The sequence below is a fragment of the Neovison vison genome, chromosome 1 (assembly GCF_020171115.1).
Source record: "Neovison vison isolate M4711 chromosome 1, ASM_NN_V1, whole genome shotgun sequence".
Lineage (NCBI taxonomy): Eukaryota > Metazoa > Chordata > Mammalia > Carnivora > Mustelidae > Neogale > Neogale vison.
In genome coordinates this window covers 92740274-92767413 of record NC_058091.1, presented here as the reverse complement: position 1 = coordinate 92767413, position 27140 = coordinate 92740274, and the positions used below count along the sequence as shown (strand labels likewise).

The following is a 27140-nucleotide window of genomic DNA, read 5'->3' as shown; positions in this document are numbered from 1 at the left end:
CTGTAAAATGGCGATAACATTGGTACCAATCTCATAGACTGTTGCGAAGATTTAATAGGTTAGTTGATGCGTGTCAATCATTTAGAACAGTTCCTGGAACTCAGTAAAAGATAGGCATCAGTAGTGTTGGTGGCAGGGGCGATGGTGTTACAGAATTCATTATCTAACTTGTCAAAGCCCTCCCTGTTTCTATATGATTTTCTTATGGTAGCGAAGGCCGGGAGAGGTTTCATCTTTTCCAGGTCCTATATCTAGTCAGCGCTGGGCAGCTGGGCTTCAGCACCCAACCTTCAATTTATATCTTGGTTAAGTGGGGTTTTTTGATTATAGAACTGACTGGGTTGTTGCCTGGCGGCAGAACTGGATGGAAAATAGTGACTCAAGAGACCAAGGTGGGTAATGTGAACTTTCTGGGTCTTCTTCCTCCTCCTAGTCCCTGCTTCTCATCACACTCCCCTGCTCTGCCCCACACAATCTAGAACCATGGGCTTAGAACTAAGTGTGAAGGGATCAGTGTCTGTCTTTAATGTATGTCCATCTTTGTGTCCTCAGGAATGAGGGGAGAATCCTACTTCATTGGAATGAGGAGCCTGGGGCAGCAGGGGCACTTCCCAGAGGATGGAGGACTTCTCTTGCTCTGCTGCATAGACAGAGACTGGGCCGTAACTCGGTGTTTTGCAGAGGAAGCCTTTCAAGCAATCACTGACTTCAACGACCTCCCCAACTCACTGTTTGCGTGCAATGTTCACCAGTCAGTGTTTGAAGGAGAAGAGAGCAAGGTAATGAGCCTTTTCTACTCGGGAATCATGGGGAGATGTGGCATTATCCCAGAGTATTTCCGTGGCTTATTTGTGATTGATGGTTTGAAGTTTTGGAAAATGTGTGGTTGTCTCTGTTCTTGGCATGCAGAGCAGGAGGAGAAAAGCCTATTCTGTTATCAACGAACTGTGACAAGATTGTGGATGTTGAATCAGCTCTCATCCTCGGAGACTCACGGGCCTATCAGAGCAAGTGGTGTTAGGAATAGTGATTGCAGGAGATACCCCTTGGGCTAGGAAAGAGACGTTGCTTTAAAAAAGTTTTATTTTTTCCTATTCTGCCAAATGGCACAAGCTCTCTTGTACCCCTACCTCTGCTGCAGTTAGTGAATGTTCTAGTCTAGCTGTGAGCTGAGTCCCGCAGGTGTTATTAGAAATGTCTGATCGTCTGAGTCTTGCTTTGCTCAGTGGTATCACACAGGGTGGAATTGTTAAGTGTGTGGTAAGAATTTGAGGAAAAATGGTTGATTTGAAGTGATTGGGGAATGAGGTTATCTGTATACAAGTATTTTCCAGAGAATGGAGTTTGCCATCTTAAGAAACAAACCTGATTCAGTGTAAGTATTCTTGGAAATTGGAGTTAAGTATTCTGCTTGGAGATCTTTTTAAAGCTCATTTTAGATTTCTCTGATCTTTTTAGTGGGGTGTCTGAATAGATCAAACCTTTCCTGTTGATGTAGATTTCTTTTTTTTTTTTTTTAAATGCAGATTTCTAATTGTAAACATGTACTATAATAGTATGTTATAAAACATGGGCAACACTTTTTGGGTGGAAGGGCCTTTTTTCCTAAACTGAATTATAAGCCTCTGTGTGAGATATAAGAGTAGGAGTTATGATTGCCGTTTCACAAACTTGGGCTGCTTTTGCCAATTGCTGAACTCCAAACTCTTTTGCCTGAAAACAATTACTGAAGTCTTTTTTTTTTTTAATTGGATTTTATTGGTTTTGTAAACAATTCTGATAGCCTGGAGGATTAGGAATTATAAAGATAGTTTTATATTGATATTACTTTGGAGTTGAACATCGACATGATAGGCTAAAAATAGCTTGAAATCCGAGGCCTTTAATGTGATTAGAACCTCTAGTGTTGTAATCCCTTGACTCTTTGAAGTAAGAAAATTGCATGTGATCTCTTTGAAAGAAACTAGGAATTTTGCTCTTGGATTATAACCAGTTTATAACACAGATTAGAATTTACTCAGACCCAATAATTTCCCCCCTGAAATCTGCCTGACATTAACTATGAAACAAGATGTTTTCTCATTCTGTCATCTGTTTATCTAAATGAATCAACAATTAGAAGGATTTTCCTTAGAGACCAAAAGAGGATTTTGATTCTTTCCTGATTAAATACTTCCTGGTAGATTGAAATAGTAGGACCTAGGAAGTGGAGTGCTGGAGTGCTGCTCAAGCATGACTGATCTCCTGATCCAGGATTGGTTATATAGGAAGACAGAAGCTTGGGCAGAGTTCCCACATCTGTTCTGATACTCTGATCTGTGACTGAATCATGGATTACAAAATACTCTCTTTTAATTTGTATACAAAGTTGGTACATTGCAGCTTGACCAAAAGTATTTGGTTTTTAAATGACCTCGATAAAATATTGAGTTGAAATCAACAAGATGTAGTTCAGCAGAGCCAGTTTCAAATTATTTAGACCACGTTTTTGTAGTCACAGAGGTGAATTTTATAATTGGCCAAAGTCTACATAATTGGACTTATTAAATCAGATGGAAATTCTTCTACTTTGGGGTGGTTTTATAGCCCCCACTTGAGCAAAGTCTACAGGATATCAAATAATCTGATCTAGATTCAGTGTTGATTTAAGTAGACTAATTATGTATCCATGGTTACGGAGGACAAAGCAAGATGATCGGATACCAAATGAGTTGACAGTAGCAAGGAGGCACGACCGTGGGACACTGGAAAATGCATTTGGGGAGTCTTGGGGATCCTCATTTTCCCTGCCACATCCTTCTCTTTAAGTCCCAGGCCTTTATGGTCTTCCTTTGACTTCCATCGATTTTCACCATTTTAACAGAACTGACTTCTTTTGTATGCCAGTCTCTCAGGAAATTCCACAGTGTTCAACGTTCATGAATCTAAGTCACCTAAGTCTGAAAATCATTCTTTCCCAAAGGATGGACATTTTAGGCACTGTACTAAGTTGATAAGGGGATATCTTTAGGTGGAGGGAAAAGGATCAGGAAGCATTTCTAGCCCTCCTGCATTTGCCTGTGGGCAAAGCTGGCTGTGGTGATGTTCTAAAATACTTGGCCTTGGGAAGATACCTTGAGCAGCTTGGAGTTATATCAGGGAGATAAGACATTGGAAATGATACTTAGTATTCATTTCAGAGGTCCAGGTGGGTAGGTGACAACACATGGAACTTGTCCTTTCTTTCTTGGCAAGTCTGCTTCTAGTTCATTGTTCCTTGATATTGATGGACTATAGTTTAGATTGTTTTTTGCAGGTATTATAAAGCATACATTTCAACTTCCTTAGCTGGGGAGGAATTACAGCTTTTGCTCTCTGACTATCCTGAATGAGCCTTGCACCAGTCTCTTCTCTGTCTTTCCACCTGTCTAAGATGATTTTTCTGAGCCCTTTTCTTTTTTTGAACTACTTTGGAAGCCCCTAAATTGGACTGTTAATATAGGTAACACCACAGGATCTGATCTTCCTGTTATGCTAGTTTTTCTTCATCAAAGTACTTAGGAGAAGTTCCTTTCTGCTATCCCATCTACCTATTCTGACACCTAAAGAACCTTTGAAAAACAGCTTTGTGAAAATTGTTCACTCCGATTTTCTGTGAGGCAGAATTCTGTGAGATTATATTTTGATTTGCTGCTTTTTGCAAGGAGTGAGCACATACTTCAGAGTGGCTTGTTGTGGTCCAGATGGTTGAGATTTGTTTATATAACACAGAAGAGAACCGGAGCTGGAGGAAATTGGCATCTGCAACCAATAAATGCAGATTGCTGTTTGCATGCTACAGCTTGAAACATAAATATTTTTGTATGAAGCACATTTAGAACTGGGATCTTCACAGCTTGCAACACCGAAAAGTTACTAGGGTTCATTTCCCTTTGGCATGCTCCCCTGGGTTTGCCTTTCTGGATCTAGCTGGGCTACAGAGACTCATCTTGAGACAGGTGAGGCTGGAGGGGTATCCTGGGGGCTGCCCTGTGTCTGTTCTGAAGATAGGTGAGTGTTTGCTCAATGGGACATTGGCATTCACTGGTAGCTCAAGGAGAACAGAGAAACAATCATCACGAAACATTTAGCCAAATGCAATTGAGTAAGGAGAAACCTGACTGATAGTGGCCTCCAAAAATGATGAATTTATTCAGTTTAAAAATAATAGTGATTAGGAATAATAGCAGCAGGTACTTATGCATGCAGCAAGGTGCCAAGTACTCTTCCAAATGGCTTTATAAACACTAAAGCCTTTAATTGTCATGACAGTCCTATAAGGAGGGGGTGTCTTTCTGCTTCTCTCCCCCCGAGTGTATAACACAGTTGTGTTCCGTGGACCCCTCTGGCTCGTTCTGCCCAGTGTGTAAGCAGAAACGACCTGTCACTTCCAAGTCAAGCATTTAATTATGGATGTTTGACCCTGAAGAATGTTCTTTTCACACTGCTGGGGCGATTGGCGTTGTGCCAGGTGGTGCCTACTCTTGTAGTTTGGGTTGTGGGGTAAGGAGAGTGATGACACAGAGTTCTGGCCAACACGAGGACCATGTAACATGACAAGGAAAAAGAAAAGCCTTTGTTGATTTAAGCCACTGGAATTAGGGAGTTTGTTCTTAAGAGTGTAACAGTCTATCTAGCTTGATACAGTAAGCACAAGTCCTCTCGATGTTCAGTTCTGATTCATTACCCACTGTACCTTACCATCTCTAAACTCGACCCTGGAAAACCAGTTCTAGAAGTAAACTTGGCTATCCACCACTTGAACAGTCCAGTAAAAGAATGTAAAGCAGAGAACTCAGGCAATTCAATAGCAAGACTCAAGCTAGATGTAAATACGTTGAGTCCGAATCAGTTCAATTGTAAATGTGTAGCAAAGGATAAACAAGAAGATGATTTACTGTAGTTTAAGTGCTGCTGAAGAGAGGTTGAAAAAATAAGAAATGAAGTAGACTATGGTGGCCTGAGGGTGGGAAAATGATACCTGAGCATTTGTTTTAAGTACTAAAGCAGTTAACAGTTAAATTAGATACCACGTATTTGAGAATAAGAGCGAGTTGTGCTGTTTTTCTTGTGCTATTCATCCTGGATAGGTGAAAGTGATATTTACAAATAGGTTTGTTGCTTTAAAGAAGGTCTGAATTGTGCAAAAGACAGAGGGTATCATTGTACTCAGTTAAGTTATTCCCATTTTGTCTTTTCTCTGGACAATGACTGGGAACCATAATTAGTCACCGCTAATCACTTGGGGGCACCTGCCAGATGAGAGGCCCAGCGTGGGGCAGATTTGAAAGCTGCTGTAGGACATTCCCTGGAACCTTAACCTTTCTTAAAGTGACTGAAATATTCCAGAGGCATTTTTAGTGTCTTGCTTCTCCACAGAACTGAGTGACCCCCTGGGGCTTGAGCATCTGACAAGCCACTCTAAATGCCCCACTTAACTACCTGCAAATAATTGAGGCAGTGGAAAGAATTAAGCCTGGTGCATACAAAGTTGAGAGTATTTGGTTTCTGTGCCAAAGAGAAGGTGAGTGTATATTCCTGATGGCACCTGGGGAAAAAACGGCTGCCATGTTCCAGTGAGTCCAGGATAATATTAAAGAGGGACAAGAGGCTTTTTCCCTTTTTGGAAAGATGAAGGTACTTGGAAACCATTTCAGATGGTGTCCATCAGAGCTGCTGCTGGCCTATACAGTGATGCTGTGAATTATGAGAAGGTGCCCCCATGGGCAGAAGCAACCTTAGGACATACTGTCTGGGCCAAGACGGTGAATTTGAAAATGTGGTGCCCTTTTCCCTCAGCTGAAGGGGTGGATGCAGTCCAGAGCAGTTGTGATGCTTGACAGGTGGAGGACAGGCTGGATTTCATTCTCTGCTCTCTTCCTAGGCCAGTAGCCCCTGAAAAGTACAAGCAAGGCACAACCATCACAGTGGTCCTCATCATAATGGATAACTTTCAATTATTTCAAATTTAAAAGGTTGTATAAATTCAAGGATAACTCTTGAGTTGTGTCTCCTAACAACTTTATTTCTTTAAGAGGCAATTTCAGAGAGGGACCCCCGGGGAAGGGTAGGGGAAGGAGGTTTATTATTATTCTCCTTTGCTCCTACCAGTTGAAAATGTCATTGGCCTCCCGCTGCCTTTCTGGACTTCGTTGATTCTGTTCTTAGGTCAGTGGTCTGAAATTCTGGACCTGTTCAGAGATAACCAAATAAAGTCAGACATGAACTTTAAAGCAATACCAAGGTATCTTTCACAGCAGGCCTGACATTTAGCTCTGTGGATGAGATCAGTGTGGTATGGATGAGCTGAGAGCCAGTCGCATTAATATCATGTGATATTTGCTGCATGAGAGTGGGGTTATTAGGGCACTACTTATACTTCACTATTACCTACTCATTTATAACTACCTTTAATTATGCACTTATAATTTTGCATACAGTGTTCAATCATACTCTTCTACCTTTTAAGAAGAATGGATATATAGAACATAATCTGTGTAGGGTTTTTTTTTTTAAGTTTGATCAGTTTCTGGTGATATTTTGGTAATATCTTTTTGCTGGGGATGTTTTATTATACAGCATAACCATTGCTTTAACTGTAAGCACCGTAATCTCCCATCCGTGTTTTGACGTGGAGACCTGTTGATCAGATACGTGACATGGGTAAGATTTTTCAGCATATAGGTTTGTTCAAACCTTACACCTTCCCCCTTTATTTGCAGCTGTTACTGACTCCAGGTCATTTAGTATATTATTTATGCATAGAAAACACTGCCTCATATGATGGTCTGGTCTTAACATTCCAGCTGGATGAATCCAAGTGTCTTGATGGCTATAGAGAAAGCTCATGGTTCTTCTGCATCCTGTAGTCTCCCTCATCCCCCCAGTCCTCGATATAACGTGGGCACTTAGAGAGAGAGAGACAGAAGGGCCCTGTGCGAGGACTTCGGATCTAGAAGAACCTGGGTCCAGATCCTGCCTCTACTGCGGACTCATTACGTGCTCTTGGCCAACTTCTCTGAATCTCCATTCTCTCTTTTATAAAATGGGGTTGACCATACCTTCTCTGTATTTTTGTTATGTGATGAAATGAGGTGAAATGGGTAAGAGGAGGTGACACAATGCTAGGTCTCCTTGGTAAACACTGGTTCCCTTCCTCATTCTCTTTTATCCCCCTCCTCACTACTCAGCCTGTGACTCTCTGTCTCTGGTTCCAGAAAGGAGAGCCCAGATGGCCCCTGTGCTGTGGAGGTAGGAAGAAAGGCTGGATTTAACCAATCCTTGTAGAATCCTAAGGAAGTTGTGCTTTGATAGGATAGCTTTGGGTTTCTAGAAAGTTTAATTTCAGCCTTTGCTGCATGTGAACTGTTTCTGTGTTTGTTCTAGGATACATGTTGTTCAGGCTTCCGCAAATAAGGTTCATGTGTTATGTTTCTTTCGGAACATAGTACTGAGAAAACCTTGTTTACTTTGGGGAACGGTTTTTGTTTTTTTTTTTTCCCACTAGGAAGATTATGTAACTTACTTTTTTTTTCCTTAGCTTCCAGGAAGTTCAAATTTAAAATTAATACTCAGTCATGGCTACTGTATTTATTCTTAGTGGTCTTGATACTCTGTTTCTTTTGTAGCAACCTAATCATGCATAGGTATAATGCAAGAACATTTTCTGAATTACCTCATCAAACTGCTCATATCCTTAGCAGAACTTTAACAATTGTCTTTAACTATGTAAGGAGGCTGGCCAGGAGTCACTAAGGGTATATTTTGCAGATGTTTAAAATTTCATTATGAATAGAAAAAAAATCACCTTCATTAGTAGATGATATAGTTTTAGAATAATATATACATATTTTTGCTATAATTCATATTGTTTGGAAGAATAATTTTAACATATCTTCAAGGGAAAAATGTAACGTGGCAATCACAGTTACCACTTTCCACTGTACATGTGGGCTGCTTGTGTTTAGAGAAGCACCTGGTCACATAATTAGAGCTTTAGTTTGACTCTTAAATCTGATTGTTATTTCTAATACTTAATTGGTGAGAAGAAGAACACCTAAGCCACTTGATGAGGTTACATGGATTTAAGTTTGAGATTCTAACATTTGAGTCTAATTTTGACTCCTAAAGGCCGAGAGCCAAATTATTTCTGTGGTTTCAATGCCTGCTCCTTGAGGATTGTATTCTTTCCTTGGAAGAGATTATATTCCTCCTTGGTACTACATTCTCTCCAGTTGTAAGACTTGCACCAGAAGTGCATTTTAAATTTATCGCTATGTGGGTGAAGTTCATGGCTTTGCAAGGAGCATAGAAGAAGAAAAGAGTTTGGCTTCAAATAGCTTCTTTCAAAAATTTCAGAGGAATGAGTCTTCAGTGTGAGAAATTTGGCACCATTAACTAGCTTTGGTTCAATCTGCTTCCTACCCCTAGCCCTGCTCTAAATGTGGGAGTCAGCAGGGTGGGGTCATCATGATTTAGAGAGGGGGGAAGGTGGGTATGCATTTGTTTTCTTAGCTCTGCCCTTCCCTACTTCCTGTTGACTACTGGGTTCTCAGCTCCATTGGGGTTGTCTTTCCTCTAAAGAAACTTCTTAAAATTTGCATATCTAAGCAACTATGGTCTCTTTCAAAAGAACTCCTCTTTGGGCCTGATCAAGAGTACTTTCTTTGCAGTGTTTTGAGTGATTTGCAAAGCCTTGGTTTTTAGGGTGGATTTGAAGTTGTGGAAACTAAGTTAATGAATGCATGGTGATTCAGGCCGGTAACCCACCGTAGTAATAGTAAAATAATTTTTATTTAAAAGCAACATGCACAAAACACCAGAAGGAGAATTGCTACAAAATAATAGGAATGGTTTTCTTTTGGAGATTAGAACCTGACTTTGGGGAATTCCAGAAATGCACAATGAAAGTATTACTGCAACAAGGTCACCTTTTTGAAAAAGAAACAGTGGTACATGTAAGAAATAGCATATTAAATAGGATGCAGGGTTTTTTTGTTTTTGTTTTCTTTTGTTTTTTTTGGGGGGGGGGGTTTGGTATCTATTTATAATACACCCAGCCTTGACTCTCAAACCCCTGTCCCTGGCTTTATTTCCTGCTGAGCAGAGCAAGCCTCAAGAACAGATTCATTGGCTCTGTGGTGTGGGGAACAACCTGTTCCCGAGTATCTCCTACAGGACTCTATAATCTTTTGGACTTGAAGATTTTTTTTCCATTTTTAAAAAAATTCAGGTGTCCAACATATGGTGCATCATTAGTTTCAGCTGTACAGAGTTCAATAATCCCTCAGTTGCATACAACACCCGGTGCTCATTCCATCACGTGCCCTTTTTAATGCCCATCACCCAGTTACCTCCCCGGCCCCCGCAGCAATCCTAAGTCTGTTCCCTAGAATTAAGACTCTCTTATGGTTTATCTCCCTCTCTGATGACTTGCCATCAGTTTTCCCTCCCTTCCCCTGTGGTCCTCTGTGCTGCTTCTTATATTCTACGTATGAGTGTTAATTGTCTTTCTCTGATTGACTTAATTCGCTCAGCATAATACCCTCCAGTTCTATGTACATCTGTGTAGGCGGTAAGTATTCATGCTTTCTGATGGCTGAATAATATTCCACTGTGTTTGTGTGCGTGTCTGTATATACATAACACATCTTCTTTATACTTTCATCTGTCCATAGACATCTTGGCTCTTTCCACAGTGTGACTGTTGTGGACATTGCTGCTGTAAACTGTGGGATTCAGATTCCCCATATTTTTGAAGATTATTTTCTGGTCAAGAATTCCCTTTTTAGTGAACCTACTCCTAGAAGATATTATATCCTAGGATATACTTAAGACATATCCTAAGATACACAATCTACATACTCAGGGAAGGGCAGTGAATCATAGTATGCTAACAAGGAGAGAGTGCTGCATTAATTGAGAAACAAAGGCAGAAGGAAAGTTATTAAATTTCTGTACTCTTAAGCCCATTGACAAGTCCTTGAAACAGGCAGAGTGACATTCCTCTAGGAACTCAGCTGCCTAGATGTTAATACTTCACTAAGGGCAAAAGGCAATCTCAGGCCCAACCCCCCATATCCTGTAAGTCTACTTTAACCTATAAAAATTCCTCTGGAAACATGCTTTATCTCAACCCCCGTCCCCAACATACATGTTGGCAATCATCCTCTGAGCACATGACCCATCGATATACATGAGTCTCATGACTGAGGGTTTACTCAACAATAATAAATGACATTTTCCTAAAAATTGTTAGCCCCCTCGGGATCCTGGAAACATTGTTTCCAAAATACGTGGGAGGCTCACGCTATCCCTCACCCCCTCCCAACTTGGAAGTATAGAATGGACCACTCCTCGTACCCCAGTGCAGCTCTTTCTGCTGTGGGCTGAGTCCTGTCCCCGTGTTTTCATAAAACCACCTTTTTGCACCAAGCATGTCTCAAGAATTCTTTCTTGGCCATCAGCTTCGAACACTAACATCTTTCCTGCATCATTCATCAGTCTCCTCGATCCAGCCATCAAATTTTAAACAATTATTGACTATCTACCAAGTCTCAAACATTGCTCTTGGCGACTGAGAGTATAAAAATGAATGAGGTGCGATCCCTTGTGAAGCTTAATGTTCCCTGGGGTCTGATAATGAGAGCACAAGTCAGGTGACGTAAGTCATGGCGGTGGATAGAACCTATAGAGGAGCCCGCCTAAGAGGGGAGGGAGAAGCCTCTGGGATACGTTTTTGTTTCTTGTTTGGAGCCCCTGCCTTGCCCCTGTACAACAGTCTGGACCCAAAGCGACCCATCCTTTGCGATGCAGTGTGTTGACTGCGGTGACCCGAGGACAGATTTTTCAGCCTGCCTCTTGTGTAATCCGCATTGCTGTCCTGCCTCACAGGCCCTGCTTTGAAAGGACAGCTGATGCGTGTGGGTGGCAGAGGGGAAGGATGGACTCCGACTCTGGCAGGGGCTTCCTCCACGAGCAAACCAGGCCACCATGACACGCGATGCGTGGATGGAACATTGTAGGTGTGACCCACGTGTCCTCATTTTCTCCTTCAGTGTGTGAAATTTTTGCTTTCCTCAGAAAGTGAGCTGTGAGCTTGCTTATTTTAAAAGCTGCAACCTGTGAGGAGAGAGGGTGTTCTTTGACAACATTACATCATTGAAGCCTCTAGGTGTTGAGTCATCATTATTTTTAGGCAGCTCCATGCTTTTTTTGGTTGTTCTAAGAATAGCCCTTGTGTCTGGACTCTACAGAAAGTCACCTCAATAAGATCCTGTCACCACTCCACAGTTGGAATGCAATGCTTTCTTAATTGCCAGATTCAGGGCACAGTCATTAGAATCTTACCTCCCCAATATTCTGCATTTTTAGGTTTTCTGCAGTCAACATGATGACTTTGTCAGCTGTCACTTGAATTTTTTCAGTCCTTTGTCAAGCTTACGTATTGTTGTAAACAACACCACAAACACCAAAATAAAAAGCCTTCGTTCCTGAAGGGCTGGCTCCTTTGTGCTCAGTGCCCGTTTCGGTTTGCAAATTCCTTCATCAGTGAATTTACAGAGTTTTGCAACATTTCAAGGCATATTTTCATGCCTTGTGTTTTATGGATTAAGCAACTCTAGATTCCTCACATGAGGAGCAGGGTAGAGGGCGCTACTATTGGCCTCTATACAGGATCAACGAAAAGCAGCCAAAATAAATGTTATTATAGCCTGTTAAACGAAATAAGCATATAAATTGTAAACTGTATTAGAACTAACTTGATGACAGGGCAATAAAAAGGACTGAGCAAGCTTGGAAATGGAACTCTGTGGGTCAATACAGAGGCTGGTTTTCCCATTGCCTATTCAGAGCATATGCCCAAATATGATCAATTTATTTTATGTGGCACTTTTAAGCCCACAGGAGTGCTAATGGCTTGCGAGCATAGCCAACTGCTCTTCTAACCGAAGCTTAAAGGAAAGCAACTGCTTGGAATAAAAGGAACCAGTTGTTTAATATCATAGGATAATACACCTTTTGTGTCTGAAGGTGACGGAAGGGCAGTCATGCGATCCGCGTCTGTGTGTGGCTGGAAGCACCAGCATTGGTGTGATGGGCTTTCTGGGAGGACAGCTTTGTTATGGGCCACTGACAGGGTTCATTCTTCATTAATACCCTCCGGCCTCAAAACCCTCCCCACACAGGCCAGCTCATCTCTAGAGAAATGGTATGGCCACATTGATTAAGAGAGAGGGGCTCTGAGGGGTTCTAGCACCTGTTAGCCAGGTCTAAAGCCTGTTTCCACGGCTTGTCACTTGTGTGACTGTGGGCGGTTTACTGAAAATTTCCCACCTCAGTGTCTTCTCCGTGAAGTGAAGTATTTACCTCATAGGGTTGTTGTGAAGATGTAAGTGGCATAATCCATGAAGGCTAGTAGTAATAATGTCTGCCCGTCTGATCTTTTGCACTTAGCATCATGTAAAACTCATAGGAACTTTTTGCATTCCTTGTCTTATGCTTGTTGCATAATGCATCAAGATGCAGTGGTTGACCTGCATTGTCTATTTCCTTTGCCTCCAGAAGAACTTCTAAGTCAAGGTCAGGGCAAATGAGATGACTCTCTTTTGGAATCTGAACAAATAACCAGTGTATTCAAAAGAACCAGCCCAGAGGACTTTCCCCTACACACAGTGTCTTGAAGAACAGTCATACATGACTTTATTGCCACAGTAAACTGCCAATCTGGAATTGCCCTTCTCCTGTCCAATACTAGAAAGCTTCATTTTCTTTTATGCTGAGTGTGAAGTTGAAAAGACTAGCTGTCGTCATTTGGCCATTGCATTTTATATACTTCAATGAGAAGCCTGATGCATGTTCAACTTTATGCTGCCGTCTGAACAATGTCCTTAGAAGTTTCTTGAAAAGACCAGTGAGTTTCGCCTTCATGATTTTCTTCCTGTTTGGGCTATCTTTTCATCAGTTTCCAGAGAAAGCTGGATTGGTCAACCAAGCCTTCTTTGTGAGTAATTACAGTCATTTCAGATTTTAATTTCAGGAAACAGAAGTCTACTGAATACAAGATCTTTGTCTTTGCTGGTATCTCATCCTTATTTGTAGCCAATTTTGAGTATGTGTTAATTGCGGCTGGCAATGTAAGTGGGCCCAATTACTTTAGAAGGGATTAACATTTACATTAGAAAGAGAAGGTAAATGAGAAAAGCAGAGTATGATTTTTTTTTTCATATTCATTAAGTGCTTTAAGAGTTTTGCTTGGAAGATTCTTCCCTTAATTCTAGCATATTTTTCTGAAGAAAATAGTACAGGAAATATCGTAACAAAATAGATGAATGAAAAGTGGCATTTCTGTGGAGGAAAAACATCATTATAAAGAAGATTTAAATGTGTATGAATGACTTTGTTAAACTTAAAGAAGTGACTTAAAAAATAATTCTCTAGAAAATCCTATACAGTTCATGTAGACAGAACGATAGTTCATGTCATTTATGGTACCTTTTAAAATTTCCTTTGGCACAGGTTGTTATTGCTGTAATACTAATTATTGCTTGGCGCAAACAAGGTGTTAGGATTTATATTCTGATCTATACAGAAATCGCATCTTTAATTAATAATGCATTGCCACAGACTATTTCACTGTCAGAGATTTTGTTGCCAGGAATAGACGTAATATGGGAGACATAGAGCCTTGGGCTGATTTGGTTCAGGGTTTCTCCACTTTGTTGCTACTGACCTTCTGAACTGATAATTCTTTGTGTGGCGCTGCCCTGTGCATTGTCGGATGTTCCCTGCATCCCTCTCTGTACCTGCTAGATGCTGGTAGTGTCCCCCCACCCACCCACTATGCTTTGACAGCCGAAAATGTCCCCAGAACTTGCCGAAGGTCCCCTGGCAGACAGGATCACCCTGGGTTTGTGACACACTGGTCTCGTTGATGGTTTCAAACCACAGATTAGAGGAACTGCCTGGGCATTTCTTCATACCAGTTCTAGGACCTTGTCTTACTGGGTCAGAATCTCCTGGGGTGAGTTTCTAGAAGCAGCACTAAAAGAAAAAGTTGTAATGCCATTGTTGAGACCTCATTCTGAGTTCCAAGTGAGGAGGCTGAAATTCTTGCAGCTTTCTCTTTGTAAACCTCTTTTGGAGAGTGACTGGCTTAGTGACATGGAGGCAGGCCTCTGAGAGGTCCTTCTTCCTTCATTTGCAAAAAGCTCTTTTGGAAGATTGCACAAGAGTGTGTCTCCTCAGACCACAGGAGACACTGGAGCCTCCCCTTTAGCTGTGGCCATGTACATAACTGCCCCCCGACACCTAGGATGCCAGAAATGGTGGCATCCAGGCCAGTGAAGATTTTTGAGAGAATTTGTTGAGTCATCATTGACTGGTATCACTGGTATCATGGTTAGCAAGCCCTCATGTGGTGGGAGTCAGCACTTCTACAATTTTGGCATATATTTGGTATGTCAGGAAGAGCAGCTATCTTTGTCAGACGTGTGGGTCAGGCAGGTGGTGTGAGTGGGGGTTGAAGAAAGATGGCTTTGGGATAATGGCTAATCAGCCCATTCACCAGCTGAAGGAAATCTTAAAGTACTGAAGATTAATTAATGACCCTATGAGAATCACACAGAAGTCTTGGATCAGGGTTTTACAGGTATCCTCTGTTACTAGTGCCGTTTTGTAGTTATACCCAGTGGTACGGAAGTTGAGTTCTTACCAGCAGACTGAGCAGCAGCTTACAGCATGGCTTAAAATTGGCGGAGAATTTACACTATGGAAATGAGCAAGTTCTGTAAATCGGATTTGTTTGTGTTCTTATAGTATTAGCGCCCTGTTGCTGCTATAACAAATGACCACAAACGTACAATTTCCAGCATTGTAAAAAGGAACACTGAGATTTGATAGTACATCCCTGATGATGATTATTGTTAACCTCAATTTACATGGCACATAGAGCTGAAGAAGTTAGTTACTTCTCCACAGCCACCTGGAGAATGCTCATAATTTAGGACTTTCTTAATTGATGAGCCAAGATTGCTTGTTTCCCTGCCTTCCCCGAAAGTGAAATAACAAGTATACTTAAAATCGAGGGATGATGTTTAATATGTTACTGAGAGCATAGCCATGTCTTCAGGCTTATGCTAACTTAACTTTTTGACTCTTAACAGAACAGAATGACATACATATCCCACTTTCTCATGCATGAGTGGTGAACTGACACAATTAAACAAGTCTCCTCAACTAAATTATTTATTATCACAGTTTTAAAATTTTTTGTGTTGCCAGTACCTTCAGTGTGTTACCAATTGCTTACGTGTGGTACTAGTTGAGTTAATGAACACATTGGCCAAATTTGCTGCTAATGGGTTATCTTTAAGTTTCCTCTGCTGCATTGTTTTTAAAGACATGGATGACTTTTGATGAAGCATGTAAAATAAGTACTATCAGAAGATGAAATTAACACACAAATACGTTATTATGGTGAATTAGCTTTCCTAAACTGACACGAAATGTAGTTAAAATTTTAAGTATAGTCTATAAACTGTCTTGAAGAACATTGTGCAATTCGTTGGTAGGGAAGAGGAGTGACAAACAGAGAATTTCCCATAAGCCTTCTACCTTAGTCACATGTTTGGGCATCTATCTGATTTTGAACAGAATTGCCCCGATTTTGATATATTAATGTGCAGATGTAGCTTGTGATATAAACTCAAAAAATTCCAGGGCTTTCTCCTTCCTGTTTTAATTGGAAATTACATAAACTTACCTGATACTGTGAATGTAGAAATTCGTTCTAGTACTAATGACCCTTTAAAAATGTTAGATAGAGCATTGGCCTGGCTGAATCAGTGGACACTCTAGGGCATTTCCCCCCCCCTTTTTATCTCTAAATTTTAAATCAATGTCAGGTTGAAATGAAGAGAGGCCAGTAAATAAATGGCTTGCTGCTGTCTAACTTTTATGTGAGGACTGTCATGTGCGTACTTCTTGTGGCATTTGAGAGCAATTTTAATAATACAACATCAATCGCTTTGCTGGTCCCTAGGAACAAATATTTCTAGTTCTTCTAATACTTGAGAGCACCATGAAGGCACATGAATCACCGCCAGCATTTCACTGTTGTTGAGTCCTGACCAGGACAAGAAGTTGGCTTTTTAAGGTTGTTTTTCTCTGAGAGAATTTTTTGAGGACTGACATGTATTAAATAATATCTTTGGTATAATGTTATTTTTTTTCTCTAGAGGTTTTCATTAACATTTAAAAGCGAGTCATTTTTCTTTTTAAATAAGGATCTGCCATGATATCTAAAATTCGAACAGGAAAATACAAGTGTGTATATATGTGTGTGTATATGTGTGTATGTCTATATCTATTATCTATGTATTGATAATTATAGATATAGATATGTATATATATAGATGTATAGAGATACACACACACACACATACAGACATGATTCTGGGAAGATAGTTAATGAGAAGAAAATCATGTAGCCATTGCTTGAACTTTCCAGCAAAAATTCCTTCAAGAGCACCTCCCACTTCCATATTCTGTTTCTGCCTTCATTCATTAATTTTTTATACTAGCCATATTCTTCTCTGCCAGAGATCATTTTCCTGATTGATGGCATCTGGAGCCCTCTCCACAAAAGTATTTTAAAGGCTGTATAAGGAAAGGTGACTTTTTCTTTTTCCTCGTCCCTCAATATTTAATAACTCTTAGACCCTACAGCTAATAGCCTCCCCTGGTTCCCATCTCATCCAAATGTGCTGGGCATTTGCTATTGCCCATCTCTTTAAAGAAAGCAACCTTTTATTTCTCAGTCAGAATAAATCAAAGGTTAAATGATAGGGAGTCGCATATACAAATTGCCCATGAGAAGGTCAGTTTTAAACCACATTAGGGAGATTAGGTGGATTCCATTTAAGTATAAATGTGAGTGGATATATTGCTTTTGTCTCTCTCTTTATTCTGTTGAGCAGTTTCCTCCAAGCCTTTAATTGCCCCCTACACCCTAATTAATACCTGCCCCAAATCTTTCTTGTCCTAAAGCACCTTCCTGAGCCAGGTGACCAATAGCTGCTCTTGACACTCAGCATGTTCTAAAGTAAACTCTTGCTCTTTTCCTGCCCACCAGGTTTTCTTCCACTGTTCCCTGTGTTCCTGACCTGAATGTCCCTTCTCCCAGTTCTTCAGATGAGCAACTCTCCTCTCCCTCATCCTCACCAGTCCTGATGATTCCATCTCCTAAACTCCTGTCCAGTTTGACCATTTTCTTTTAACCCTGGTCCAAGTGTCTTCCATGTGGACTAGGGTGTTTGGCTCTTTCCTGATCTCTGACTAGCTCCCTTTAATTCATTTCTCTCTATACATGGAATCTTTTTGTTGTTGTTACTGTTTCAAATCTCAAGTGTGATGTGTCGGATACTCACCACAGGCTTCCCATTCCCTTGAGGATAAATAAATGATCCTTTAAATCGCAGTATTCTTGGTTTGGTCATCCAGGCACACCCACCTCATAGCTTTTCCCTCACATCCTCACATCCCTTGGGCTCTCTGCCTTCTTTTAGTTTTCAGGAGTTGTCATGTCCCCAGGGCCTTTGCATGTGCTGCTATGTCTGCCAGCATCTGTCTTATGCACCCCCATCCCTACCCCTCTGATGCCAGTCCCAGACCTCATTAATTCCTGTTACGCATTTTCATGGTGTGTTGTTTCTTTCCTTCAGAGTGCTCAGCTCACCATGAATGATCCCTCTATTTATAAGATTGTTAATGAAACTCTAGGGTCCGTGAGAGAAACATGTACACCTCACTTGACATTTTCCAGCACTTACCACAGGTGTACACATTTGTTGAGAAAATGAAATGTAATACTTTTAATATTTTCTGTAAAAAATTGTTATATTTCTATATATTTTGATATACTTAGATATCAGTCTTTCCAATGCTGCCTGTATGGATGGAGACAACTCACATGGGACCAGTGTATTTCTTCTAGAAATTAAAATTTTGATTACTCTAAAGATAATTTTTTTCCTTCTTCAGTATAATAACTAAGACAACTCTGAAGACTTGTGACTTCCCCTGAGTTACTTCATTTGTAATAACAGAAAAGATGTGATCTAGAAGACATGGCGTGATGTGGTCATTTGCTGGTGTTCACAGAGATGTGGCATAATCCAGCCTTGAACCTTGTCTTTTGGTCTAAGACCAGATGCCTCTTTGTGCAAAGTTGCCTCTTAAATGGCATGTTCAAGGTACACCCCTCTAGACTTGTTTCTGTGATTCTGTTATTCATGCATATTTTGTATGCTGTGTTCCCCTATATTGAATGGAATGCTTTAGGTGCAGTTCCATAATGATTTTTATAATCTTAGGTCATCATAGTTTCTGCCCATTTCTCACATTGTGGTTTGCTTTTTAAAAATAATTATAAATCTAATTTATATTGTATTATAAGCTTTTACTCAATTGATTGCCTGGCACTGTTTCTGAGGCTGAGGTCATCTGCCTTTATCTTCTGAATATTTATGTTATTTACATTTAAAGGTGATGCCTTGACAGTATGAATTTATCTCCTCTCATTCTTGATAGTAAAGATGTGTTGGTTTCTCCTATTTCTCTTAAAAAACCAGAGTCCATTGTTGATCATATACCAATGCAGATATATTGCTTTGAAGGTCATGTGACTCTGAGAGCTGGGTTAAGGAAGTAGAATGTTAATAAGCATTTACAATGTGCATTGTTATAGTCACCTGATAGGTATATCAGCGTTTATTTATTCAGTACAGATATTTATCCAGTCCTGACATGCATCAAGTCCTTGGGAAACAATTTGATGAAAAATAATTGTTAGTATTTATTGAGCTCTTACTGTATGCCTAGCACTGTTTTAATTATTTTATAGGTGTGAACTCATTTAGCCTTAATAACAATGCAATGCTGAAGGTACCACTATTTCTGCTGACTTACCCATGAGGAACTGAAGCACAGGTTCAGCAACTAGTTCAAGGTCAGGTAGGGATGTGGATCTAGAAACTCTTGCTCTAAAGCGTGTGCATACAACCATTAAGCTGGGCTACCGAGAGGAATCAGTAGCAATTCTTATGGGAGATCAAATGAACATAGGAATGAAGGACAGTGTGGTTTTTAAAAAAGGAATTGACTACAATTGTTTGTGATTATTTATTTAATTTCCTTGAGATTTTGGCATATGTGGTTTCAGTCAGTCCTGAAATAATGTGTAAGCATTAATCAGATTTCTTATTTTTAGGAGTTCTAAAATCAAGTTATTAAAAAAGTTTTAATTATTTTAGGGTTCAGGAAACCATCCCAGTGATTGTCCCCCCTCCTCATCCCCCTCAATAAGGTGATCCTCCCTTTCATCCTACTCCCTGGGATCCATCCTACGTGGAAGGGGGACTGTCATCACCATTCTGTTCAGGAGAGTGAAGGCACTTTCCCGAGGTCACATAGCTACTGAGTGGTAACAAAATGTTTGCAGACTCAGACCATCGGCTCTGTTTGTTACAAGTCTCCCACAGTTCACATCCTTTCCCTGCCACTTCCTAACGGTGCCCTGAGGCTAGGGATTTAATATTTGTGTGCCTCAGTTTCCTCATTTGTAAAATGAATGTAAGAATAACTAAGGGTGAAAATTAAATTAGATAATTTGTTTGAAGTGCACAGAACATGGCCTGTTTTGCAGTAATTGCTCAATAAAAATACCTCCTCGGAGACCTACAGACCTGTTTGTTTTTCTTTTCTTTTCTGGTTTGCTAGGTGGGTTTTGAAGAGGAATTTTGCTTTTTCATTCTAAGTTTTAGGGCTCATTCATTTACCTTTATATTTTTGTATGAGCCAGCTGCTCCTTTTCTTCAAGACTGTTATAAACTCCAGTGTTTAGCTACCTGCTCTTTTTCCATGTAGACTGATTCAACTGGTTAGTACTAAAAATAGTAATATTGGATGCCTTTTTCAAAACTTCTTGAGGATGAAAAGATTACAGTTGCAGAAATCCCCTGTTGTCTTTAGAAACAATTATTTTATAGGAATACTGAAGGTAAAACTTAGAGAAGGACCTTTAAGTATAATGAAATGCAGTTATGAAACCATTTTAACTGTGTGTAGAAACACTCACAAGAAGATTGCAATTAAATAGGAACATAATTTCTTTGGGAAGGAGTATGACACACGTTTAAAAGAAGTCATCAGTTTCTCTCTGAACCAGTTCTGAGAGTTAAAGCTATGGCTAAGTGAACCACTGAGAATTGTTTCATATATAATCTTTAGTAGGGAAGTACATTCTGTTTCATAAGGTTGGCTGTGCTTCTGAAGATCAAGAAATAAGGTTTTTTGCTTGCGTGTGTGTGTGTGTGTTTTAAGGTGAATAGGCACTTAAGTATATAATTCAGGAAACAAATTGTAGGTCCTTGTACTTTATGTAGTTCAAATTGTATTTTAAAATGTTCAGCTTCTGATTGTAGAAAAATAGGCAAGAAGACATCCATACAGATGGAAAAGTAAATTCAGATATCTTTTTTTGAGAGGGAGCTCTTGATGGCTCAGTCAGTTGATCATCCAACTCTTGATTACGGCTCGGGTCGTGATCTCAGGGTCATGGGATTGAGCCCTGTGTCAGGCTCTGTGCTCAGTGGGGTGGGGGATTGCAGTGTGGAAGGAGAGTCTGTTTGAGGATTCTCTCTTTCTCTCTCCCCCCAACTGGTGTTCTTTCTCTATCAAATAAATCTTTAAAAATAAATGTTGTTTTTTTTTTTTTTTAAAGCTGGCATCAGTCTAAATATGTTTTCATTAGAATCACAGTTGTTCGAGTCCAGTCTGAAGATCTCTGGCAGTGCCAAGACCTCCTCCAAGATCTGGGAAGTAACCACAACGCCAAGACATTTTGCCTTTTTCACTCTCCTTCCCTCACAGGTGCACGGTGGAACTTTCTAGAGGCCTCCTGATGTGTGATGATGTCATCACTCCAACAGCTAATGCGAGGTGCTCTGTGCATTGTCGTATTCTGAAATGACCTGTCTGAATTTTTATTGTGCAAGGTATCTAGTGATGTAGCCCAAACACACACATGCTCTTTGGGAGCCTCAATAATTTTTTCAAAGCTTCACAGTGCCCCGAGACCAAGATGTTTGAGAACCTCTGCTTTAGACAAATAGCTTCAGACAGAGGAGGCAGTCATCTTGCAGGTGCTGCTGATGTCCAGCCGGTTGAAGACGGGGAACTGCAGACACGGTGGTAGACGTTTCGTTTTCATTGCCCATTGCATTCCTGGACATGTGCCTTGTAACCACTGGCTCCCAGGTTTTGTGTCAGTCCCCCCGACAAGGACACCAGCCCCGTGAGCGTGAGGGCTCTGCTGCTTGGTCCAGGGCCACCTCCCCAGTGCTTACAACAGTATCCACGAGCCCTCCCCCTCCACAGCATGTCTTACTGCAGGAATGGATTTTAAACCGCAACGTTGACATCTGCATGACGATGTGCTAATCCCAGGATGCGCATCCATTCTGTCCCATTCTCCCAAAGTGGGGTTCCTTGCCCAGGCCGCGTAGCTAGTCCCCGGCAGCTCAAGCTCTGTGGATCTCACTGCCCGCCCTCCGCCTGAACAACTCTCTCGTGGCTCCTGGCTCAGGTCAGGTCAGTCACAAGAATGGCAGGCACTCCAAAGCGAAGGAATTCAATCTAGAGAGTTCCAGGGGAAGGTGGCAGGCAGGATCTTGTGTCAAGTTTGGGTCTGAAAAGAGGCCCTGGAGGTGGCTAGGTAGACTGACTGTGACAGCGGCAGGCCACTTCCTGGCTGGTTTCATGCTTTTTGCTTGTGGAGCAGGACTCTGCTGTGGTTGAGGAGGGAGGGCTCCAGAGCTGGGCTGCTCAGATGGGAGTCCCGGTTCTTTCAGCGGCTGGCTGGGTAACCTTTGGCAAGTTGCTCAGGCTTCCCCATGTTCTGTATAAAGTGAGTGCAGTGATAATATTTTTCATCTGCCTCTTAGGATTCTTTGAGATTGATTGAACTAAAGCGATAGCATAACCAGACAGTGCATGGTACTAGCAAATGCTACGTATGTCCATGGAAATGCGAGCTGTTTTTTCACTGGTGACTGTCTGGGACTCATCAGTGTTGACTGAGAGCAAAAGAGATGAATCCAGTTTCCGAAAGAGTCTGAGGCTGGGTTGTTAGGACGGTGTGGCCGAGCGGCTAGCACGCAGGCTCAGGAAGCGGACTTTGGCTACTTACTTGCTGTATAATCTTGAATTATTGCCTCTTTGTGCCTTAGCTTCCTTCTCTGGGAGACAGAGAGGAGTGCTCACCTCAATGAATGACAGAAAATGGTGAGTTAATGAATATAAACTGTTTAGAGGAGTGTCTGGACCACAGTAAGTACTTGACATAGTTCATGCTGTGTAATCGAATGATGTCTTCAGTGATTGGAGAATACACGTTCAGTCCAATTTCAGAAATCAATCAAAGAAGCGGCAAAAATTGTAATTTTTGAGACAGTAAGATTTTAAATAGGTTCATTCAATTACAGTAAAAATAATGAACGAATGGGGCTCCCACAGTTTGTACACAAGTGGATAGAAAATTTATAAAGAGGGCAAAGCCCTGTGCATGGATTCGTGGGAGGAAAGGTCAGTCTTCTTTTTTTACCTCATGGCTCCACAGTGCATGAAGGAGTGAGAGGGGCTGGGCCAGGGCTGTGGCCGAAACGTCTGATGTTCATAGGTAGGAAGCTCTCACCCTGTCTCTTTTCCTTTCTTTTCTCCTTCTTTTCTTCCCCCTAAATTCCTCAACATTGAAAAGTGTAAAAGAGAAACACCATAGGACTGGCATTCTGGAAACCAGAGTGTGCCGTAACGAACAGGGTGACCCTAGACAAACCACCTGAACCCCTGGACTCTGGTCTCCTCATTTGGAAAGAGAAAGGGCATATTGAATTATTCTTAAAATCCCTTCCTAGGCATGCTCTGGGAATTCACTTAAGCTATCCAGAAATACTGGGACTTCCTGGACTGAAATTAGGAATTCAGGTGGGCTAGCACACATGCTTGGGCCTACCCCTTCAGAGGGCTCTGGATATCCCAAATGGAACATCTGGAGATCCCCAGGAACAAAGGTCCTCCTGACCTGGTGGCCTGGCAGCCCCGGGAGGACAGCCTGAGGGGAGTTCATGAGCTGTGTCCTAAAGCAGCTCGGACTTAACAAAGTGGGTCCTTGTCTTAACACAGTCATCACTCCCTGTGAACAATGTCCTTCAGAGCTTCGTCTGTTCTCCTTGGCCTCCTCATCCAGACCTCATCAGGACACCTGTGCTCATGGTCCTGTCATTCATCACGTTTTAAAATTATCGTCTTAATCCTTTGGCTATTTTCAACTTCCTCCTTGAGATATGCCTCCACCCTGGACGGAGGTTTGCGTACCATTTGTGAAGCATCATGGCAGACAGAGACGCCCTCCCTATCCTTGATGTCCTCAGTTAATGAGGGACGTTTCCTCCTTGTTCTTAGTTTTGTTCTTGGTGAAATAAACCAGAATTTTCTCAAATAAGTTTGGTTTTGAAACTCAATGGTGCGTTCCTTATCTTCATTCACTTAGATGTCCGTACCATTTGATGCCTCTCTGCCTGGAATATGTCCTCTGTTGTGAGCGATGGCACCCTTTCTCTGTGAGGCTTTGACTCCATTTCTTTTCCTTCCACTTCTTTCTTCTCGACTGCCTCCATTTGTCCTATCCGTAGCTCTTACTTTTTCTTTCGAAATACTCTTCCTCGTGTTGAAAAACAAAAACCAAACACGTGGATTGAAAGATTGGACTGGTTTTATTAAGCCATGTTGTGAGGGTCCGTTTAGCAAGGAGAAAGGAGCTCCAAGGGGCTGTATAGAATGGAAGGTTTTTGTAGGAAGGAGGGTGAGGTAAGAAAGTTATTAGCAAAATAAGATGGGTCAGGCAAGGTCACCTTCCCTGAGAGAGGAAGGAGAGGGGGTCTTATAAGGTAGATTACCTCATCTTCGGGGGATGGAGAGCGTCCATATGACAAATATTCTCGCCAGTCTTGATCAGAAAGTTCCTGACGGACAAGTGACGGGGTGCTTGGAACTGCGATTGGTTAGCTATTAAGTCCAGATTTGGTGACCTGGCCTAAGTGAAATTGTTTGAGCCTATAGGTTTCTTTTTGACATTTGGAAATTGTGTCTATGAATAGCTTCATCCCCCTTAAGCAGATGACTTCCAAATCCTAGATTTTGATATTTAGATTTTTTTTTTCTCTCGGTTAGTTATGTACATCATTCACTAGATATTTATTGCCTACCTGGGGCAGTGTACCATGTTGGTGCTAAGAATATGAAGATAGGTGACTTTCTCTACTTTCAGCAGTTCTAATCGAGTCAAACTGAAGTGACAGACACCCACTCTGATAAAACCAACCCAAAAAGACGGCGCTAGAGTATTTTAAAAACGACTTTTGGAATATGGGGAACTAAATAAATCTCCAAGGGCTGTCAAAGAAAGGCTTCCCAGACAAGAGGTATGGGAGGTGGGTCTTGGAGGTTGAGTAGGAGTTTGTGAGCTATGACATCCCCAGACTTCCTTCCGTGTGTTTTTCTGATGTGCTCCTGTCGCCTCAAGCTCAACATTCAGAAGTCACATTCTCCCATCTTTCTCCCTAAATTTTATCACCCACTTGACTTTGCTATTTAATTCTTCTCCTGAGTCACTCAGGGAATACACTGTAGGCATTTTTGGGTCTTTTCTCTTTATTGCTCTACCGTCACACAGAGTCATCCCCATTCCTCGTTTGGCTCTTCATTCAATCATGCCCACTGCCCCACTCAGCTCATACACTGTTGCTTGCTGTCTGGGTTATGGCAGTGGACTCCTAGCTGGCCGGTCTGTTGGAGTTCACCTTCCCAATTTAATCTGTCTTTGAAGTCACTGCCGTATCGATCTTTTATAAATACATTTGATTTTGTCACTCATCTATTCAAAAATAATGGCACCCTGACATTTGTTCAGTGTTTAGTTCATAAAGTGCCTTTCTTTATTTTTTATAAAAGATTTTATTTATTCACTTGACAGAGAGAGAATGCGAGCACACAAGCAGGCAGAGAGGCAGGCAGAAGGAGAGGGAGAAGTAGGCTCCCCTCGGAGCAGCGAACCCTATGAAAGGCTTAATCCCAGGACCCTGGGATCATGACCTGAGCCAAAGGCAGAAGCTTAATGGACTCAGCCATCTAGGTGCCCCTAAAGTGCGTTTCTTTGTTTGCTTGATTTACTTAACTCAGCATAATCCCCTCCAGTTCCATCCATGTGAATGCACATGGTGGGTATTCAAAGCAATAGCATGGTGGACCTTAGGGAAAGGGAGGGAAATCTGAATGGGGAGAAATCAGAGAGGGAGCCAAACCATGAGAGACTGTGGACTCGGGAACAAACCGAGGGTTTCAGAGGGGAGTGGGGTGAGGGGATGGGGTAACCGGGTGATGAGTATTAATGAGGGCACGGAATGAGCACTGGGTGTTATACACAACTAATGAATCACTGAACACTACATCAAAAACTAATTGATGTTCTAACTGAACATAATACATAAAAAGAATTTACATTTTATAATCATCACATTTTTTTGCTGTGGGATTAAAAGTTATTAGAAAAATTTTTTAAAAGTGCATTTCTTTAAACAATCTCATTTGATTATGAAAACAATCTTGTGAAGAAAAGAGTATACTTGCCTGCAAATCTCTTAAATTTACGATCCGGTAGTCTGTGAGCACCTGGAGGCAAAGAGGACATTTTGTTCATCTTTGCATCCTCCGTACGTAGTACTTGGTACCAGAAATGATGTCCAGTAAATGTTGTGTTTTGTATTTCTTTCTCCCTACTATCTGCACATCACATGTACCCCCAAACTATTGTGATCATAAGTCATTGAGATTAAGTCATAAAAAGGGCAGTTTTCCTCCTGCTTCAGTGCTGATGCTGTTGGCCCGTGCACCACTCAGCAATCAGTGACCACCTTAAGCCAGGACAGTCACTGTTGCTGGACCACCCTGGAACCTCAGGGTCCCTAGCAGGCTCTGAATGTCCAGGGCTGTGTAGACTCAGAACCACTCCTTGTGATTTGCTTTCCTTAATTAGGCAATCAAAGACCTTTGGCTTTTTATATCATTCTTTTTTTTTTTTTTTTTTGAAAGGGAGAGTGTGTGAGCTGGAGGAGGGGGCCGAAAGAGAAGGAAGTGGGAGAAAACTTCAAGCAGACTCTCCATTGAGGTCATTGTCATGACCTACAGGTCATGAGACTCTTAGGTCATGACACTGAGCCAAAACTGAGATTCAGACACGCAACTCAGCCACCCAGGCACCCCTTTTGTATCATTCTTAATATCAGACTCAATTTATTTGCCTAGAATGGTTTTCAGTGATGCTACATGATAGTATGGATCTAGAGAGTCTAAATGCTCCAAATGCATGTGTAAAAATGTGGGGTTACTAATGTGGCTTATAATTTGTTCTCTTTATTTCCAGATCTTGTTTACTGAATTCATAAGAAAACTGGTTGTAGAGTGATAATATTTAAAAAAAAAAAAAAATTAGGGGAACCTGGGTGACTCAGTTGATAAGCATCTGCCTTCTGCTCAGGTCATGATCCCAGGGTCCTGGGATCTAGCCCTGCATCAGGCTCCCTGCTCAGAGGGGAGTCTGCTAGTCTCTCTCCCTCTCTCTCTCCCCCTGCTTATGTTCCCTCTCTTGCTGTGTCGCTCTGTCAAAAAATTCAATAAAATGTTAAAAAATTAAAAAAAAAATCAGTGGAGTAAAACAGTTTGGATCTGAATCTGTAAGAATTTGAAATTTTGCAGCCTGGCAACACAGAACAGCCAGAAACTCTACTCCTGTCTGATAGGGACAATTTGCATAAAAAGAGTAAATAGCTTCTTTGGTCGGTATTCGCCTTAGGAAACCAGAGAACATAATCTATCTTGCATTTTATTTTTTTCTTCATAATCTATCTTGTATTTTAAGAGGCAGTTTGCTGACATGAAGAATATGATGAACCAGCAAATGACTTGGAAATGTGCTTGACTTTGCAATAACAATTGAAGTTTGTTCTTAG

The 27140-nt window shown here is 41.3% G+C and overlaps 1 protein-coding gene across 2 annotated transcripts in view; it reads left to right on the top strand.

The window, feature by feature from the left end:
- Window positions 1–27140, top strand: part of RCAN2 (regulator of calcineurin 2) — a 269330-nt gene that overhangs the window by 39942 nt on the left and 202248 nt on the right. For both annotated transcript variants that reach the window (XM_044252142.1, XM_044252133.1), the window contains exon 2: window positions 553–779. In XM_044252142.1, the coding sequence (XP_044108077.1) occupies window positions 555–779 (225 nt within the window). In that variant the 5' untranslated portion in view covers window positions 553–554. The remainder of the gene's footprint in view (window positions 1–552; window positions 780–27140) is intronic.